The 21,810-nt window shown below is 36.0% G+C and overlaps 1 protein-coding gene across 1 annotated transcript; it reads left to right on the plus strand.

The window, feature by feature from the left end:
• The first annotated feature begins 2,269 nt into the window (after nt 1-2,269).
• On the plus strand, nt 2,270-7,612 carry LOC147292654 (putative importin subunit beta-4). Its single transcript, XM_086232666.1, has 13 exons — nt 2,270-2,347; nt 2,428-2,517; nt 2,602-2,846; nt 2,953-3,041; nt 4,157-4,197; nt 4,527-4,557; nt 4,650-4,772; nt 4,850-5,067; nt 5,166-5,261; nt 5,371-5,483; nt 5,716-5,851; nt 6,002-6,106; nt 7,056-7,612. The coding sequence occupies exons 1-13, from the start codon at nt 2,285-2,287 to the stop codon at nt 7,254-7,256; spliced, it is 1,551 nt and encodes a 516-aa protein (XP_086088792.1). The 5' UTR covers nt 2,270-2,284; the 3' UTR covers nt 7,257-7,612.
• The last annotated feature ends 14,198 nt before the right edge of the window (nt 7,613-21,810 follow it).

The following is a 21,810-nucleotide window of genomic DNA, read 5'->3' on the forward strand; positions in this document are numbered from 1 at the left end:
CACCCTATTCCAAATTCGTCCCGGCTCCAACTACGACACCCACGTCCTCAAATTTAACCACAAATTCAAAAGAAATCCTGCAAGTGGCCTACCTTACTTGGGGTTGTCCGAGAGTTAAAGACGATACCCGCAAATTGTCTGATCACGAACCAAATTGAAACTTCGTCGCTCAAGTCGCACCCACCTATTCAAAATAATCAACTAACTCAGTTTTAGTACTCCAATTAGCGCTAGATAATTTACGTGACAGCCGGGTGGTCAGAACCCCCGCTGATCTGAAGCATGGATACTCCATTTTGGTCCCATATCCCGTATCGGATACGGATACGCATCATATACGGACCAATACGTCTTGGATACGTATCCAACTCAACAGATATGTATTTGAATCATTGGATACGTGTATCCTTTGATCTCGACACGGGTATCCGATTTTTTGGATACGTTTAACAGCCAATTGAAGAAAACGAAGAGAATTTAATTTGGATGAAAACGATCGAGGACTCTGCGTGTCTGCCACAGTGCCACTTCATCTTCTTCAGCCACTTCTTCAGTTATTCACTTATTCTCGCAAACCCAAATTGGAGAGAGTCAAGAAACCCAAATTGGAAACCCAAATCGGATGCGCAGAAACCCACTCCAAACGATCAACCTGCACCGCACCGCCGACGAGCGACGATCGACCTGCGCCACACCCCGTTCTTCAGTTCTTCAGCCACTTCATCTACTGGGTAAGTGCGTACTGGTGTTTGTTTGTGCCTTTGACTCTTTGTGAACTACTGAACTTTGTGCGTGGTATACTGGTAATATACTAGTTGAGAACTAGAATTTAGATTAAGGAAAGTCGTGTAGTGTATACTGGTTGTTTGTTGATATATAATAATATTGATTATTTCATTATTTGATTGTATTATAATATAATATAAATTATATTATTAATAGCTTGTCACTTTTTCAGCTTGTATATTTGTTTCTTACTTTCTTGACTAGTTGACTCTTTTCAATTCAGTGTAATATGTAATATTAGTTAATAGTATAATGATATATATATGAACCATCATTGGAGGCTACTTTATTTACCGGGGAAGACATTATGAATATTTATGAATATTGAAGTTGATTGAGACTTATGTTTTTTAATTTTCTAGAGTTTGGATATTTTAAATTTGGATGATCTTTTTAATTCTTTAAAGTTTGAGTGAAATGAATTTAAATTTTTATGTTATTTAAAGTATGTTTTAAATTATTCATATTATTATTATTATATATTAATATATATTTTTATTTGCCGTATCCATAACGTATCGTATCTTAGTTTTTAAAAATTTGTTGTATCGCCGTGTCGTGTCGTATCGTATCGCCGTATCCATATCCGTATCGGTGCTTCATTGCCCCGCTGTCGCTGGTCAAAGTGGCGGCACCAAACTATATTGCACAAATTCCTCTGAACTCCTCAAACTTTTCAATTCTAAACTTCAATTGAAGGTTCTAAGGAGTGAAAATTGTCCACAATTACATTAACATCGTCCAAATTTCGAAATTCACAAGAGAAATCTGAAATGGGTTCTAAATCCCCAATTTCAATTCTCTACAATTACTCAAAATAAACACCCAAATCACTGGGAAATTGGCAGCCCATACCTCAATGAGAAAAACCCACTTAAACCCTCGAAAATTGGTGGTGAAATTTGGCCGAAAATTGGAGGATGAAGCCGGCGGTTTGAGGTGGTTCTTAGGTTATTTCCACGACCCAGGGGAGCTGCTCGGCGCAAGAGGAGGGCTGGGCTGAGCTAGTCGGCCAAAGGGGAGGTTGCCGGAGGTCTCAGGTGGCCGGAATGGCTGGCGGCGTGAGCTGAAGTGATGACTGGTGTGCAGGGGTTGGTTGCGCACAGAGAAAGGGAAGAGAGAGAAAACACAGGGAGAGAGAGAGAGTGGGCTCGGGGGAGGTGGTCAGCGCTGGGGGGTGTTCGTCGGAGCCAGAGGTTAGCAAGGGGTGGCTGGTGATGGTGGGTGGTGGCGGCTGGGTGATGCGCGCAGGGGAGGGTGCGGGAGAAGGAAGAAAATGAGGATATAGAGAGAAATGGGCTGATTTTAATTGTGGTGTTTGGGTTTTAAAATTACCCAAATGCCCTTTTCTAGAAAAATCTCCACACTTCCTATCAAAGTTTCCAAATTGAACACCGTTTTTGCCTACGCATTTGGAAATTCGAGTTCTAATTAGCCGTCTCGAACTTAAAGGCCACAAATTTAAATTAAAACACCCGAGTTAGTTGGAATAGTTGCAATGTCCGTGGGGAGAACTAGGATGGAACCAATCTTACCCCCTTATATAGAAGCTGCAATTTCTGTAATTACATTTTCTCTCCCCTTTGACTATGATCATTTTGTCTCTATGTTGTAATTCATATATGTCTAGTATTTTCACAGGGTTTTGGATTGGAGTTCAGTGAGCTTCGGGAATATACTCATGGATTCTTAAGCAATGTGGCAGAAATTTTGGATGATGGTTTTATACAGGTTTGGAAGGCTTTGGTTGGGTTAAGCTTAGTGCAATTATATACTTGCTGTCCATATTCATGTAATTGTTTTTTTGGCAAACAGTATCTTCCCCATACTGTACCCCTGGCATATTCTTCCTGCAATCTTGATGATGGCTCTGCAGTGGACATCGACGAGTCTGATGACGAAAATATCAATGGGTATGGTGGGGTTTCATCTGATGATGAAGCTCATGATGAGTCAAGAGTACGAAATATCAGTATAAGAACAGGAGTTTTGGATGAAAAGGCAGCTGCAACTCAAGCTCTTGGCTTATATGCACTGCATTCAAAGACTTCATATGGACCGTATCCTTTTAACATCTAATTTATTTTACTATTTGATTAATTTTCTTTTATAAAAATACAATGCTAATGCATAAAATATATTCTGGGTTCTTTGACTACCTTTAAGCTATTTGGAGGAGTCATTAAAGATTCTAGTAAGACACTCAGGGTATTTCCATGAAGATGTCCGGCTTCAGGCAATCATTGCTCTGAAACGTGAGTAGCAGCATTCTTTGTATGTCTGTGCACATGTTTAGAGAGCAGCAGTTATTTGGTTATGGCATGACTTTTACTACTGTGCATTTTTCTCAACCTTTCATGCTCTTTTTGAAGTGAGGGCTTTCATGCATGTTGAAGTCTAGCACTGAATATTTAAAATCTTCTAGTTGATTGAGGATGCATTCTTCAGCTTGAAATCTGCTTAGCTCTGAATCAAGAAATATAGTGATCTCTACATATGCAGAGAATAGCATCATTCTACTGTCAACAAGAAGAACCTTGTATGAGTGTGGGCATGTGTGTGTCGATGAAGCATACTATGAAAGTTGTCATATTAACCAAAAATATATACAGATATAATTATACAGGCACCTTTCTGTTAAGGGACCCCTCAGATAATTTTATTTAAGGGATCCCTCAAGGAGCCCACTCCATATTGTATTTCAAAGATCCAACCCATCTATTTTTTAGGTCTCTATTCAAAGAACATCTAGGCGAAAAACTAGACAAATCGGAAACCATTAAAATATTTAATTTTGATCAAATACATAGACGAACAAAATGTTTTTGATAAACACTTGAAACGATGATCATTTAATCAAACGGTCAAATGGTTTCCAATTTACCTAAGTTTTTGCAAGGATGATCCTTCAATCATCAAAATATAATGTGGAGTGGGCCTCACAAGGGATTTATTTAAGGGATCCCTTAACAGAAGGTGCTTGTATAATTATTTTGTTATTGGATTGTTTGCAGGAGAAGATTATATATATATGTGTGTGTGTGTGTGTGTGTGTGTGTGTATATTTTACATTTGTACGTATCAATCTAGAGTGGCTTGACTTTTTTTCTTTTCCTTTTTGATCTACTGAAAAAAAAGTATCAATTTATAGTTGCACGTGTAGATGAACTCCTCTAGTAAGATTTAGTAGTATAATATAATTGGACAACATGCTAGTTTGTTACAGGTTACTTAACATTTGAAATTTGGATTATGTTAGCACTACGATGGTTAATGTCTGTACTGTGTAGTTTGTCTTGTTCTTCTGTATATTATATAATATTTAATATCACTAATCCCTTAATCCGTGTTTGGTTGATTTCAAATGCAGATATTTTAACCGCAACACAGGCAGTTTACCAGAGTCATAATGTTAGTGGCTATCATCGCTCTCTTTTCTTAAGTGTCATAATCAGACAAAATAAGTGTTGTTGAAGGCTTGGTGCCTTGATATATCCTGCTTTACTTTCTTCTCCTTTCTCTTTATTATTCTCTGCAACCCTAGACCTTAGTACTTTCTTTTCCCTAAACGTTTTCTAGTTACGAAAACTCTATCTAAATCACACCATAATCATGGGAACACCCACCTTGTGTTGTCCTACATGACATCCTCTTTGGTTAAACACCTTAGTTGGATTATATCTGAAGTTATTCAATTGCAAGATATGCTACTTATATTTATGAAACTGCTTGTTTTGCAGGAAGGACAAGTAAAGGCTAAAGAAGTTCTGGGTAAAATCCATATTTGGAAATGGCAAATACTTGTACCTCTGGGTGTCCTGGTTTTCCTGTTGTAATATGATCAAACTCTTCATAATCTGCAGATACTGTGATCAATATTTTTATCAAGACTATGACTGAAGATGATGACAAGGAAGTTGTTGCTCAAGCTTGTATGAACCTTGCTGACATCATCAAGGATTATGGATATATGGCTGTTGAACCTTGTAAGTAGGATTTATAGTTGGGCTTCTTTTATTGGTTTACTTTTAAATGCTGATGAAATAATGTCATCTGATATCAGATGTGCCTCGGCTTGTTGATGCTACTTTGGTACTGCTTCGGGAGGAATCAGCTTGTCAGCTGGCAGCATCCGATGATGAAATTGATGATGATGATGTTAAACATGATGAAGAACTTATGGATGCAGTTTCTGACCTTCTTCCTGCTTTTGCAAAGTCAATGGGTCCTCATTTTGCACCTATTTTTGCAAATCTATTTGAACCTTTAATGAAATTCGCGGTGGGTTGCAGCAGACATTTATAGAATTTTTAGTCGCAATACCTTGCTAGCATTTCTTAATTGTAGTAGCTTACTTATTTAACTATTTACGTCTGCAGAGAGCTTCACGCCCACTGCAAGATCAGACCATGGTTGTTGCCTGCCTTGCTGAAGTTGCTCAGGACATGGGTGCTCCAATTGCAGGATATATCGATGTAATTTTATCAGAATTTTATTTAATTATTGTTTTATAGGAAATCAGGGATGTGGTGTGGGTTCTAGAATATAATAAGCTAGTTTCTGAAAATTTGTGTCTGGTTTCAGAGGGTGATGCCCTTGGTACTCAAAGAACTAGCATCATCAGATGCAACCAATAGGAGGAATGCTGCATTTTGTGCTGGAGAGTTGTGCAGAAATGGGGGTGAGGGGACATTGAAGTATCCTTGTTTATGTCAAGACTTAATTTTGGTTTTCCTTTTTTTCTTATTTTGTATTTGGAATTTTCGTTTCCTTCTCATTTGTGTTGTGGATGTTGGGTGTTCAGGTATAGCAGTGCATGTGATGAATCATCTTTTGACATCATCTGGTTCTCAGCAGTTCATTTTTGCTTTGAAACCTATACTCTTAAACCGTTGCCTTCCACTAGTGTTTCCTTTAATCTAATTCCAGATACTGTGGTGATATATTGCGTGGACTTTACCCGCTATTTGGGGACTCTGAGCCAGATGATGCTGTCAGGGATAATGCAGCTGGTGCAGTGGCAAGAATGATAATGGTGCACCCTGAATCTATCCCATTGAATCAGGTAATTTTTCTGTTGGCATTTTCTGACTTTATATTGTGTTATCTTCCCATCTTTCCTTTTTTTTTGTTGAAAGAGAGTATGTTAGTGAACATGATTTCTTTGGCTTATCATTGTGAAGCTTAAGTATATATTTCCTGGTTTCCTTTTCAGGTACTTCCTGTTTTCTTGAAAGTTCTTCCATTAAAAGAAGATCATGAGGAGTCCATGGCAGTTTATAGTTGCATCTCTACTCTTGTTTTGTCATCTAATGCGCAGGTCAGTTCATTGCTCCCATTTTAGTCTGAAACTGGTTTAGACTAAAATGATTAAATCTCTCTCTCTCTCTGTGTATATATACACTTCGGAAAATTCTCTTTCCGAACAGTATGCAACGTAAGATGCTTATGTTGTCAGAATGTGAATCTGGACTATTGATTAGATTGATTCTTGTCTTTATGTGTGTTCTAGATTCAGTCTAGTAAATAAATTTTCTTGCCCGACAACCTGACTTGTTATGTTACTTGACTATATCAGAACTGTTGATTAAAGAGAATCATGTATGGATATGTGGTCCTGATTCACAATAACATGCCATATCTGGAAAGATAACATTACCCTATATATATATATATGTATGTATGTATGTATTCTGTATTGGATTCTTCTTAGAAGGGGTCCCTCATTTGAAGAAATGAAATGGACCACATTGTTGCGGTTCATCCCGTAATGTAGTTCAATAACTGTTCATTTTTTTAGTTATTCCTTCAATGATCATCCTTATAAAAAATAAGCCATATCGGAAATCATTTAGTAATTGATTATTATCATGATCACAATCAGTGTTTATCGAAAATACTATATTTGTTTATTTTATCTGATCAAAATTATATAACTAAATGGTTTTCAGTTGGCCGATTTTTTATACGGATGTTCTTTGAATGAGAACCGAAAAAATGAACAGTTCAGATCATTGGATCACATTGGGGTGGGTACACATGTGGTCCTTTTCTTTCCTTAAATAGAGGGATTCCTCTTAAGAAGCTCCTTACATATTGGGGAATCCCAAAAGTTGTTAACAACCTTTGTTGTCTTTTTGGGTTTGTTTTGTATTCTGTTTTTGTTTTTTTGTTTTTTTGTTTTCTTGTTTTTTTGTTTTTTTATCCATTTCTCTTTCTTATGGTAGTAACATTAAGTTTCTTACCCACTCGTTTTATGTTCAAAGCAGATCCTTTCTCTAGTCCCTGAGTTGGTTAATGTATTTGCTCAAGTTGTGGCATCACCAGTTGAAACTCCTGAGGTTAAAGCACAAGTAGGCAGGGGTTTTTCTCACCTGATTTCGCTCTATGGGAATCAAATGCAGCCCCTTTTGAGCAACCTCTCACCTGCACATGCAAATGCCCTAGCTGCATTTGCTCCAAAAGGCTGATGCAGCTAGAGCCAGTGACTTGCCTTCTAATTGCATTTGCTCCAAGAAGCTATCGGTTGAGGCCGTGAATTGTGTTCTTCCCCAATTTTTTGACTTGTTTTTGCTGCTGAGATTCTTTTCCAAAGTCTGTGGTATGTTATTCCCATGTTTTATAGCTGGGATGGCCGAATCTTGAAGGGAGAACATCGTTCTGTAAGGTATGCTTATGAACATTATAACCTATTGGGAGAAAAGTACCAAATGGGTGTGGCATAAAGAAACATAGGATGAAATATACTAATATGATAGGATTACTAAAACTAAACAGTTACTGAAGTTTCTTGTTTTGATACTGACATTGCCATGGGAAAGAAATACAAACCAAGAAGTTACATTGCATGATTGGGAAACTTTCCATCAGTTCTTGGATCTCTGAGTTTTTATACAGGTCAATCATTAAATATTTTGTTTACTTGGAAGGAAGAACTAAATTTACATTAGATTTGTGGAATACCCCAAGGCATATTTTAGATATGCCTTTTTTGGTACTACCATATATCAATGCTATTTTTATGCATTGTGAATAATGTGAATTGCATTAACCTTGAAATTGTATAAGCATAAGAAAATACAACTAAAAGGGCCTTGAAAGGCTTTGCAAATGAAAATAAAGAGCACTTTGAGAAATAAAAGCGAAGGGGCTGAATTGGGAGCAAAAAGTTTGCTTTGAATTTTCACATTGTTTGTGAGTTTTTGAGGTTGTTTTGGGGAGGGGGGAGGGGGGAGGGGGGAGGGGGGAGTGAGGGCGGATTGTTGTTTTTGAGATTGCCTTGTGAGCTTTCTTTTATAGTGGTCTAATTCCTTTGCTCTCAAGTTTTGTAACTAGGTGTGTGACTTAGAATGACTTGTTTTTTGGAGTAGGTAAACAGCTGTAGATGCTTTAGTGATAGACAGCTGTTGATGAGTAGAAAATGAGATAAGGATGATGAGTCATTTGCAAATATGTTCAGCCGAGAGTTTGGGTTAATACTTGCTTGCCCTTCTTTTACTTCAACTTGTTGACATCCACTTAAAAATATCACAGCAAGCTCTAAAAATATTCACGCGGGCCATGACCCATTTTTGGTAAAATATTCCCGTGGGCTATGACCCATTTTGGATGGGGTATAAATATTGCCCCCTATTCCTTGAGTATGCAGCCGAAGATTAAAGAATAAAACAAGTCTTTAATATTTTTCTCCTCATTTCTAAAATTGGACAATTCTCAGCTTAATTCAAAGGACACCAAGAACCATTAAATTCCTTTTTGACTGTTCAATTCTTGACATGCCCTCCTTCCAGCTAGACCCAATTTCTTTATATTTCTCTCCAGCCTTGCCATGCTTTGTATTTATCAAATAGTAATACACAAGATAAACCAAGCTGATCTTTAAAGACAATTTATGCATTGGCTGAAGACAAGTACCGTGGCTTCTGAAACCAATGGTGGGGGCAATGGGTCCACCATTATTATATTTGTAAAAAATTAACACACGTAGTCCCACTCCTACCCAAAAAGCTTGTACTGTGTACCAACATATTGTAATTCAATGGGAATGACTTCCCATCATTATTTTCATCCCCACTTGTGCATGCCGTTCAAGAATAAAACTGTACACAAGTTCTACGGTATGACCCAGCTCCCAACCAGGGCCATCCCAAAGAATTTGGAGGCTCTATGCAAAAATTAAATTAGGGCCATATAACTCTCACGTATAAATTATATATATATTATTAAAGAGTTTTTTCTTTTTTTGTGTCACGACGGAGAAATAGTGGGATCACTACAAAAAAAAAAACTTTTAGTTACGCGCAGGGTTAACCCTAACTTTTGGAAGGCCTAGAGGTAAAAATCTAAATTGAGCCCCTAATTTTAGTTACGGAGTTTTTAGTTACAATACTGTCACAAAGCTTCTTGTAACTAATACATTTAGTCACAAGATTTACATTTTTAGTCACAACTTGTGCTGTGACTAAAACCTTTTTTTTTTTTTTGCAGTGGATAGAGAGGAGAGAGAGGGATAGAAAGGAGAGAGAGGGCTAGAGAGGGGAGAGAGAGAGAGAGAGAGAGAGAGAGAGAGAGAGAGAACTGAGAAACAGAATAGTGTGACTAAATTATATATATTATCAAAGAGCTTTTTCTTTCTCTGTGTCGTGACGGAGAGAGAGTGGGATCACTACAAAAAAAGAGACTTTTAGTTACGGGCAGGGCCGGCCTTGACTTTTGAAAAGCCTAGGGGCGAAAATCTAAATTGGGCTCCTAATTTTAGTTACGGAGTTTTTAGTTACAACATAGTCACAAAGCTTCTTGTGACTAATACATTTAGTCACAAGATTTACACTTTTAGTCACAACTTGTGTTGTGACTAAAACCCCCCTTTTTTTTTTTGCAATGGATAGAGAGGAGAGAGGGGGATAGAAAGTAGAGAGAGGCCTAGAGGGGGGAGAGAGAGAGAGAGAGAGAACTGAGAAACAGAATAGTGTGGCGGCACAAAAATGAAGAAGAAGATTGTTAGGTTAACTTCATATATTAAATCTAAATTTATTAATATCAGTTAATTACGTAGTATTTATATAAATATATTTATTGGAAGAATAATTTCAGAAGGAGTTGATGGTCTATCAGTTTGAGCCAGTGGTTCCTACCCTTTGTGGTCTCGTGTTTGATTCTTGTGGTGCTAGTTTGTACCATTTCTTTTTTATTGAGTATATGCTTTTTTTTTTTTTTTTTTGGGGCCCTCCCAAATTGGGGGCCCTGTGCGATCACACAGGCCCACCCGTAATAGCCGGCCCTGCTCCCAACAATTTTGTGGGTCATAATTTCACCATAACTGCAATTGTAAAAATTCAACAACTCATCTGTTCTATCTTGCTGGCAGCTTCTAGCTGAACCGCCACCTTCCTTTCTTTGACATTCTCTCAACTAAAAACACCTCATTGCATGGTTCTGTCGCGAAGTACAAAAAAATTTATCTCGGCTGTTTGGTAATTTCAAGCTGAGATATTGGTAGAACACTTGCTTTGAGGCTCTAAATTTTTTTTGATAACAATTGGTGGTAAAGAAGGATGTGATCTCTGCTACCTCTCCTATAACCATGCCAAGATGCTCAACAAGAACTTGCACTCTCCGCCGTACATTATTGCAAGAAAATGCCTCGTCTGTAAGTGGAAGTAACTCTCGGTCGTGAAACGTCTCGGTTTGGGTCGCTCTACAGTCGGCATGTCCCCCATTGTCTCGACTGTAATCCCAGCCGTGAACTTCTCAGCGCAAAAACATTCTTGCGGCATGTTTTTGTTGAGAGTAATGTGGAGCAATGTCTCACATCGGAAAACTAAGGTGCTTATAAGTCTTGGGCCTCTCCACCCATTGCCAATTGATTTTGGGTTGGATGCTCTAATTCTATCATGGTATCAGAGCTTGGTTATCCGCGTGTAAGGCCCAACGGTCACGCGTGCTCCCACGTCACCCAATATAATTTGTTCACGTGTAAGGCTCAAAATATCGCCACACGTGCGGGGGCGTGTTGAGAGTAATGTGGAGCAATGTCCCACATCGGAAAACTAAGGTGCTTATAAGTCTTGGGTCTCTCCACCCATTGCCAATTGGTTTTGGGTTGGATGCTCTAATTCTATCAGTTTTTAGGGGGCGGCCATCCGTGCTTGACTCCTAGTCTTGACATCTCCTCATCTTTGGGTTGAACATCAATCTTTTGTAGATCGTGAGGCGACGAACTGAGACCACTTTTGTTGTAAAGTATATTTTTTGGCCTCTAAATAAGCTGAAAAACATTGCCCCCCATCTGTGATAAATTCCCCGATTGTAGCCTTCAAATGCAATTTTGTTAACTTAATTGAACATGAGTTTTCCAAATCTGCTTTATTTCCGATCACCATGTCAATTTTTATAATTTCTCGAAAAATTTGGGGATATGATGGCCCAATATTTGTTGGAGTAGAGACAACCTCCTCCTCTATTCCAACCAAATCTTCTTTAGCTCCTTCAATACACTGCCCCCAAACTTTATCAATATCATCATGTAAAGGGTTATTGAAAACAAGCTCTTTTTCAACATTTTCTTTTTCCTTCTCTCCTAGGCCCAACGAAGTCATTTTTCTTTCTTTTTTCACAAGTGGATCAGGAGGTGACCCAAATTCCATTTGGAGTTGATAACTTGGCTTTCGCTTTCGCTACTTCTATGTTGGCTGCTGATCTGGCTATTATCACATCCAATTCAGGTCTCTAGCTTGTATTTTTTGGAAGCCTTTTAAGATTTCTTTCCATTGTTCCAGATTTAACCCGCAAGCAATTGGCCTTCTTTTCTCTTCAACTTTTCTAGGAACCTCCATTGGTGGTGGAGAATATTGACACTGGGGTGAGAACATAACCATGTAGGTGAGAATATATATGCTGAATAGCCATGAAGTTGGCCGTGGGGTTCCACGTGGGTGTATTGCCCCTCGGCCGTATGCCCATAATAGTCCTCATGATCATATGGTTCCCATTGTAGCCGAGGGAATCATCCTAGACCAAATTGATGATGTTCGAGTTAAATGGGGTGACTTTGTTAAGTTGAATTATATGTGTAGGCTTTGGTATAAGTGGTGATAGCTGGATGTGCCATTTGTGGATATTCTAGAACTTAGATCAATTAATTAAAATTAATGCTGCCATACCCATATTTTGTAAAGGGGAATGGGGAAATTAGAAAATGCATGCTTAAGTGCCTAACAGTTTTTGTAAAGGGTATTTAAGTGATGCCTAGCCTAGCTTAGATATATTTGAAGGAAGGGGTTAGAGATGATGAGGTCTCCCCCTAATTTTTGTGATATGTAGACAACTTTTGGATCCTTGGAGGTTGAAATATATGACAAATGATGACTTTTGATATGAAATGGATGTTTAATACTTATCTATGCAGGTTGGCCACTAAATAAATATGCAGTAGATGTTCAATGGTATTAACCAATTATATAAGTTTTCATAAAATAAACCCAATATAAAAAAAGATGTTACATAACACTAATTTTAAAATATATAAGATCAGTTCTTGCAAAAAACTGGAATGGTATAGAGTTTAGATATCCATTTTGGGAAAATAAACGGATACCAATCATGGCTTCAAAATCAGTTTCACAATTCAAACACATATACTTCATCTCTAAGATATCAATTCTTAGAAACAGTACCAATATCTATGGATATATTTATACCAATTCCACAATTTAAACATATATAATTCATCTCTAAGATATCAGCTTTTAGAAATAATACCGATGTCTACAGATGTATTTATACCTGTTCCACAATTTAAACACAAATAATTCATCTCTAAGATATTAGTTCTTAGAAACAATACCGATGTCTATGGATATATTTATACCAGTTCTACATGCAATTAAAACACATATAATTCATCTTTAAGATATCAGTTCTTAAAACCATACTGATATAATATATTGAAAATATATCAGTTATTGAGTTTTTATCCATCTGAGAAAGAAAAAATTGACTTCATAAATATCAAATTTACATAAGAAACTGATTTTAAAACACTCTTAGCTAGATATCAGTTCAACACTAATATGTAAACACATGAGAATAGATATCACGTCATCCAATATCGAATTTTAGGGGGTTTAGATATCGGTAAATTACTAATATATATGAGCTTTTTTGTAGTAGTGTGGTTTTCAGTTTATTTGTTTCCATCTTTGGTATTTTCTTTTCTTGTAAGAGCAAAGTGCTTTTGTCACTTACCCAGTTAATAGCTTTTATTGTATTTCTCTCTTCCCTTTTGTGTGAATGTTCAACCATGAACCGTAAGAAAGAAGTTTGTTTTTTCTTGTTCTGTTGGAATGAATAATCATTTATTCAAGCATTTGTTTGAGATCTTTTACTCTTTTGAGCTCTCAAGCTTTTAATAGCATTTAAAAGGGTATGTTCTTTACGCTTTAGTTATTACCCAGTGAGAAAAAGCCATTTATTTCCCAGATTTGTTTTCAGGCAATTCTTCTTTTAATTATTGTATTTATTTTCAAAGCCTACTTTCACAAAAAATAACATGATTGGGTTAAAAATATAGTTAGGTGTTTGCAGTAAGAACTACCATTAGTTACCAACCTCACCAACGTCATCTCTCACTTCATTTTCATTTCAAGGTCTTTTGCTTTTATTTAAGTCAAGCAGAGTTAGTTCTTGTTGTTATCACTTTATAATTACACATGAGTTAGAGTCCACACATATTGAGCGAAGTCCTGACGCTAGATCAGGCAAAAAAAGAGCCTCGGCCAACAGTCATTACTAAATCTCGGCCCACAGTCGTCTGACCTTAACTTTGGACCATTCCTAATTACGGCCGAAGTTTCCCTATTTTAATTCCATTCTTAAAGGACACACCGGCAACTCCTTACCTACGTAGCTTAGGAGATCATTTTTTGAGCCAAAACAAACAGTTGCTAAGAATCAAGCTCTATAAATACCAACTGCCAATCTCCTTTCAAGATATATATATTTTGGTAAGCGTAATTAGTTTAATAGGCGCGCTTCTCTTTTTTCTATTCTCAAATCACAAATACAAACAAACCTAGTTGTTCAACCAAATGAAATATCCAAAAGAAAAATTGAATATGTGAAATTAAGGATTAATTAAGGAGAGAGAATTAAGGGAAAATTATTAATTAAGGAGAGAGAAGCGGCAAACCAATTCTCATGGGCGAGAAATTAAATTTGGGAAATAAATAACGAACCATTGGATGAAAGCTGAAACGATCTCAACTATTCGGACCCGAGGATAAATTTTAAGATTCAAAAACCGTTCTGTTTTATTATATAGATATATATATATATATATATATATATATATATATATACAACTCACCCTCAACATGAAGTACTTGAGAAATATACTTTCATTGACTTAAACATCAGAGATCCTTTGACAAACCACACCAGTGTCTCGTTGATCTTAAATCTTTCTCTTTTACAGATTATAATTGTCCTTTCATTCACTTGTGGAAATTTTCTCCCACAGATCGAGCACCTGACTAATACTTTGAAATTTAGTTTTAACAATTCCAGATATTCACATCCAATGTTTTTCCTTCTAGCTACTATTTGTCTGAATATGGTAATGGTGTTGGGGTCGATTCCAATGCAAGTTTCACGTTAGGTACATATATTATTAAGTCCATTCCCTTATAAATCATTGTCTTACATAATCCCAACTTGTTGGTTTGTTAGAATTAAGTTATTAAATCTGGATTAGATAAAATCTAGAACAAATTACAATTTACACCCCTGAGATTTGAAGTGTTTCACAACTTGCACCCTATGATTTCAATTTTTCAATTTAGTACCTAACTTTTTAATTTACTTACAATTGACTATTGTCATATTTATGACTGTTTAATTAAACGTCGATTGATGACTTGACAATTGTGGGTCCCACATGTTTGCAAACATGTAAGGCCAAATGACCTCTCTGCATGTGCATTTTCAGTACACACTACAACATTATCTAGCAAAGCTCACCAATTTTTTTTGGTAGGTATTGATGCAACTACCACTATTGATGGTTTGTATTGCCCATTGCCACCCTCCAGTCACTATAGAGCATGTTGGAGGTTGTTATTGGGGTGGCAAAGGAGCTAAGGCCACCCAAATGTAGGAATGGTGGAAGAATTTGACAAAAACTGTCACGACAGTCTGACAAGGCAGCTGTCACTAAAACTACAGTTAGTTGGTTTTTTCCCTTCACCATTAGATGTAAGGTTGCTGTATTGGTGTTAGAATTGATATCATTAAACAATGTCTTCTTGAACTTTGGTTACTAATTAATTAGACTTCAAAATACATTTTCCCACCAAACAATCCTGCAATGAGATTAAATCTTACATTAAAACTCATTTCATGTAGCAAAAGCTGGAAGGCGGCTAGCTATCGTGCTAAGGACGGACCTTCTTTGAATCACAAAGAAGAAGAGTAAAAACTCAGAAGTTGGAACCAATTTTCTTCAATATTCATTAATTCTAACAAAAACAACCAAACATCCTTTTATAGGAAGAATACAAGACAACAATTCAAATAAACAAAACAATATTAAACATGTGGGGTTTGTGGGATAAAGAACAAAAAAGAAATGAAGAGGATAGGGTTGTTGATTAAAAAAGTGAAGGATGGAAAGGAAGAGAGAAGAAAAGTGCAGATGAAGAAGGAGGTTTCGCACTCTCAAGCTACTGGAGGTCCGGTCCTCAATCTTCTTCTCAGCTTCTGTAGGTCCGGTCCTCTCCCATGAAGTCCGGTCCTCAATCTTCTTCTCAGCTTTTGGAGGTCCGGTCCTCTGACTTGAGGTCCGATCCTCAAGTCTTCTTCTTTGTCTTCTCGTCCTACATCACAACCAAGCAAAACCACAAAGTATAAACTCACAAGGGGAAGGAACATAAGTTAAAAAGGAATTTTGTTGAAAGATGATTACCTTACCCAAGCAATATTGTGATCACAAGCATGCATTGATCACTTGAAAGATGATTACCTTACCCAACTTGTTCTCCAATTATCAAGTCTTCCCATAAGATTTTCACCTAAAAAAATGAATTTATTAGAACCAACATTCACACTGCAAACAAGATTTCTTGATATTTTCAATGCTAGAAACAAAACCCAAAGCATTGGGACATCAACATTGGGTTGAATGAATTCTCTGAGCATGGTCTTGTTGCATACACCATCATTTAAACCAAAAAATGGTGGTGGCTCCGATGATAGGGTGGTGGGAGTCGCTCAGTAAACATTAAACCAAATCAAAATTTTTATATAAAACAACATAAATTGAAAACTGATAAAACTAAATAGAGAAACTCTAAAAAGAAAAAAAAAAAAAAACAAAGAAACCTGTTTGTTTCTGGGCTTGGATTGAGTAGATCTGGCAGATTGATGTCGTCGGAAAGTGAAGAAGGAGAGTTGCGACTGTTAAGGTTTTGAATTGCCGCCTAGGGTGGTCGTCGAGATAATCTGAAAGCACTCATCAACTGAGAGCGACAAGGAGGTGAAGATGAGAGTGGTTTGACATGCCACCGCTGCCGGAATAGTGAAATTGCTGGCGAAATGGGAGTTTCTATGTGACTTTGAATCAGTTTGATGGCTGGGTGTTAGGGTCGACGAAGACCAGAGGAGGAAAAATGAGAGGGAGATGAGTGTTTTGGTGGTGGTCTTGTCACCATTGGCCGCCGGACGAAGGTGGAATCGCCATAGAAGACTCACAATAGAGGAGAGAGAAGAGAGATAAAGAGGGGGAGGGTGCGGCTATGTTCAGGAAGATAAGATAAAGTGATGCTGTAGCTGGGTTGAAATATTAAAACCCTAGGTTGGAAATTACAATTTTGCCCTTGCAACTTATTCAACCATCTAAAATATCTTCTTGCAATTGACAATTGTAGGTGGATGGCAAAGGGTGGGGTGGGTATACAAATTTAGTTTGGGTTAGGGGTGGGAAAAGAAAATTATCCCACTAATCTCCCAATTTGGTTACTATGTTTATAGAGCTACCAAAAAATCAACTATCTTACAAATTAGTGGGTCCTAAGGCAACTATCTTACTTGTGTATTCTTCCATTGAATCCAAGCAAATTAGATGTGCATTTAAAAAAATTGTCTAACCAAAGCTAATCAATGACAAACGCAACAAATCACAACGAAAATTGAAGAAAATAAATGAAAACTTGAAGAGCTGATGCAAAAAACTTCCAACCACACCTAAATTAGATCCCTAGATTTAAAAATGAAATTAAAAGCTTAATGGAACTATTATTAAATCTTAAAAAAATAAAAAACTAAAAGGATCGAGAACAAGAATATATGGGGTTTATGGGTGAATGAGGTTGTGAGGCTTAGAAGAAGAAGATGGTCCCAAAAACAACAAGAAGAATTGAATATTTGGATTGAGAGGATTGAGAGATAACGTACCTTGGAGCTGAGGAAGATTTGAAAAAACAAATAAACATAAAAATTTGAAAATGAGAAGATAGGAGTAAAGTTAGACTGGAGAAGTTTCGAACACAAAGGAGTGCGAAATTGTTATGTCTGACCAAGATAAAGTGCCTAAGGTAGGCTGTGGGTTGGGGTTAGACTAGAATACATGCCTAAGAATATTTTTTTCTTAAAGTTGGGCTGGGCTATAGCCTACCCAGCCCTTGGAGTAGCTTCGTCCATGTCCATATCAAACTATTGAAGTTGGGCAGTCTGGAGGTCGTTCGACCTTACAAGTCAACAAAATGTGTGACTCGCAGCTACCACATCATCAATTAACATCTAATTGGACAGTCAAACAGACGACAATAATCAATTGTTAGTAAATCAAAACGTTAGGTACTAAATTGAAAAAATTGAAAAGATAGGATATAAGTTGTGAAACTCACCAAACCTCAGGGGTGTAAGTTGTAATTTACTCTTAATAAGGATAATGGACTGCTAGCTGTATTGATAAGTCATTCTTACTTCTGTTTATATGTTCATATTTTCTTATTTATTCACTTGTAATATTGTGCTCTTAGTAATGTATATTTCCAACATTTTATTCTTTTAATATTATTTTATTAATTCAATTGTCAAATTTAACATTTTACTTTTATATTGTGTTTATTCTTTAATTAAGAATATCATTCAAATGTCAAATGATTCTTCCTCAGTTCAATTGCTAAATTATTCACACAAAGACAAAAACTTTTTATATCCTCATGTAATTAATTTCTATATACACGAAAGCTTCCTTACATCCAAGGTGTTAAATTTCGAAATTTTCGACGAAATTTCGTCGAAAATTTTGATTTTTAGGGGTATGAAAATTTTAACACTATATTAACAATATTTCAAAAAATTTCGACAGGAGCCAGGGAGGCAACGACCAGAGGCAGAGATGGGAGAAAAAGGAGAGCCTGCCTCGTCGGGGAGAGAGAAAAGAGGAGGAAGAGATCGACCCGGTGAGAGGAGATTGGCGCGCGGAGAGAAGAGAGGGAGATCGGGGAGGGAGAGGGAGGAGAGAGAAGAGATCATATGAGACTAACTGAGGGAGATAGAAAGAGAAGGTGATTGAAATAATGGAGATTGAGAGGGAAGATGGCCACTGGAGAAGTGGAGAGTCTGCAGACTTACGGGGAGAAAAGGAAAGAAATGGGAAAAGGAAGGAAAGAAAGAAAAAAAGAAAGGAAAAGAAAAAAGAAAAGAGTGGAGAGGTCTGGAGATTTACGGGGAGAAAAGGAAGGAAATGGGAAAAGGAAAGAAAGAAAGAAAAAAGAAAGGAAAAGAAAATTAAAAAAAAAAAGGAAAGAAAAAAATGAAAAGAAAAGAAAATGAAATAAAAAAAAAGAAAAAAGAGAAGAAAAAAAAAAAAAGAGATTTAGAATTGATTGGGGTTTGGGGCCTTTAGGCAATTGGAAAGAAAAAAAATGTTTCGAGTTTCGTTTGGCCGTTTTGGGGTTTCGTTTAATTGTTTTTAAACCCAATATATTTTATATAAAAAAATAATTAAAAATATCCTAAAAGGCTTAAACTTTAATATCCTATACCATATTTTAAACAATATAGAGTATATATTGTAAAATATATAAGGTTTAGTGTAAAGATTATAGAGTATAAAGAGTATTAGGGTATATAGGGTTTAATATTATGATTTAGTGTATAGATTATAGAGTATAAAGAATATACTAATTTTATTTATTCATTATACTAATTTTATTTAACAGTATTTACCTTCAGCGCTCATTATATTTATCTTACATCACATGAAACTTACTATATAATTTGGTTTCTTCAATGTTTTTTATCAATGTAGTAGATAATATGTTAAATAAACATATGGTAAAATTTCATTCAAAATTTTCGTATTTTGATAGCAATTTCCGTTGTTTCCGTCGAAATTTAAAAATTTTCGAAATTTCCATCTAAATTTCCATCGAAATTTCTTCGAAATCCAAAATTTTATTCCTTGCTTACATCTTAATGTAATTAATTTCCACATACACAAAATCTTTCTTATATCTTAAATATTTTCGTCTTTCTTTTTTTTTTTTAAATGTTTTTGAAATTTCATTATATGCTATGGCATGTAGATATTGATTCTAGGATTGAGATAATCTTTGATGTTTGATGCAAAGATGTAGATAAAAAGAAAAACAACAAACTTGTCTAAGAAAGTTGAAAAGTAACTAAGGGTAAGTTTGGTAATTGAATTTAATCAAATGAGAATAAATTAATAGAAGATAAATGAGGGGTGTAGGATGATATTTTGAGAGTGCCAATAGCACTTCCCTCTAATCCAAATCAAATTAATTTAAATAAAAAATAACCTAGCCGTTTGAGAGAAAGAAATCCCAAAAGTTTGTCTACGATGGCGTCAAAGTCCCTCTTTTGATCGAGGATTTGTTTAGAGTTTCCATAAAAAACTCTAGTTCAATTTTAGCTTGTTAACTCCCTTTCTTGTTCTTAGAAAGGGTTAATTAGTCTAGGATTTTTCTCTAGCTTCTTATTAATGGAGATGAACTCTTTCTAGTTAATTGTTGGTTTCTTGTTCAAGTTTTATGGATGTTGTTTTTGTACCAGCAACAGGGGCTGGAGTTGTTGGTGTTGTTTTTCAGGATAGTGACGGAAAGGTTGGGGTGGTTGTGGCCTGGCCTTCTTTTTCAGCATCTCTTCACGCTAACAGGCTAAGATTTTGGCAATTATCAACGGGGTGCAGTACTGTTTGAGTGCAGGTATCGAAGCTGTATTTTTTGAATCAGAGGCTCAAGCAATCATTTCTTGTTTCGGAATTCGGCGGCAGATCTTGCTTCAGATGGGCACCTTATGGAGGTAGTACTGAGGGGGTCGGGCTTTGGCGTTTGTTCAGTAATGCTACATGTGGTTATATTTCTTGCTATTGTAATCGGGCTGTGCTTGTACTCGTTAGTTTGGCAGGATGAGATCGTCTTGTTTGGAACCTCTCCTTCATGATACTATGTAATAACCTTTTTTTGCTTCAAAGAGTCTTGCTTTGAAAAAAAAAAAAAAAACAAATATATAACACTTCCCTATTGAATTTTTTTTTTTTTTTTTAATTTTTAAGGTCCATTGACTTTAAATACCAAACTTTAATAATTTTTTAATTTAAGTACTAAAATTTAATAGTATTTTAGTTTAGATATTAGTTGAAAAGTCAAATAAACTAATAAAGTGAAGGATACTAGAATTCATAAAAATTACATCATATGCCACTACAATAAAAACATTTAAAATATTCCCAACTAACCACCGGCCACCTCCGTCCGGCCGACCACCGGCCACCGCCGTCCGTTCGGCCACCTCCGTCCGGCCAACCACCGGCCAACACCGTTCAACAACACAAAAACAACTTGGCATAGAAGGGATTCGAACCCCTCTCATGCAAGAGAAAGAGGCACCTCTTACCACTACACTACATAATAATTTCAATAAAAGTACTACTTTGACCTCTATTTATCCAATATTGTAATACAATTTAAAAAAAAAAAATTAATTCAGTCACAAGTCACAAGTTAAACTGTGACTGTCTCACAATTTGTTGTGACTGTCATGGTAAGTTGAAAGAGATACCTTTCCCAATTGCACTAGTAATTATTTTGTATACAAAATATTGCTTTGACCTTTATTTATACTACATTGTAGTACAATTTTTTCAAAAACATTCAATCAAGTCACAACTTAACCGTGACTGTCTCATAATTTAGTTGTGATTGTTCTGTAGTCACAACTAAATCTGAAGTTGTGACAGTCACAATTTGAAAAAGATAGACCATAAACTCCAGCATGCAAACTATAGAAAGTACACCTAAACCACCCCCAAAACTCATATAACAAAATTTGAAATTGTGACTAATATTAAGAAAAAGATAAGTTTAACATAACATACCTAAATGTTTAACATAAAAGCTCACGTAAAATAGAGAAGAGGTTCAGAGTATCCCCTACATAACCAGCAAAAATATTTCAAATTTCCAAAGAACAAATTCAGAGTTAATAGGCTTAAAGCAACCTTGCTTACCAAGACCAGCATTCTTATTTACTACCCATTTTGAGTTTTATTACTTGTTTTGCTGAAAAAACTTTGAGTTGGTCATTAAGCAATGAATTAATTTCAAAAAATGACAAACCCATGAACAATACATGGAAACCCATAATCAACATCAATGCAAAAGTATCGGTAAACCTATTCTACCAAAAAAGGGGGGAAAAAGGAAACAAAAGCCCAAATGATTCATTGGTTCTAACCTTATTACTCTCAAAGAAAAAATTACAAAGGTAGCAAAATGAAAATCATAATTTAGAAGACATTAAAAAAACGCATACTTGTCATAAGAATGGAAAAGAAGTCACAATGAAAACCGAACATACATGCAAATACAAAGTCGCAATTTGACATCAAAATTCAAAACCTTTGTGGCACTCACTGTAATGCACTAAGTCTTCTTTTGTGTAAAGTAATTGCTTTGAACCTAATTTATATGATATTGTGTATATATATATTTTTTA

This window comes from Dryas octopetala, chromosome 2 (assembly GCF_963921425.1).
Source record: "Dryas octopetala chromosome 2, drDryOcto1.1, whole genome shotgun sequence".
Lineage (NCBI taxonomy): Eukaryota > Viridiplantae > Streptophyta > Magnoliopsida > Rosales > Rosaceae > Dryas > Dryas octopetala.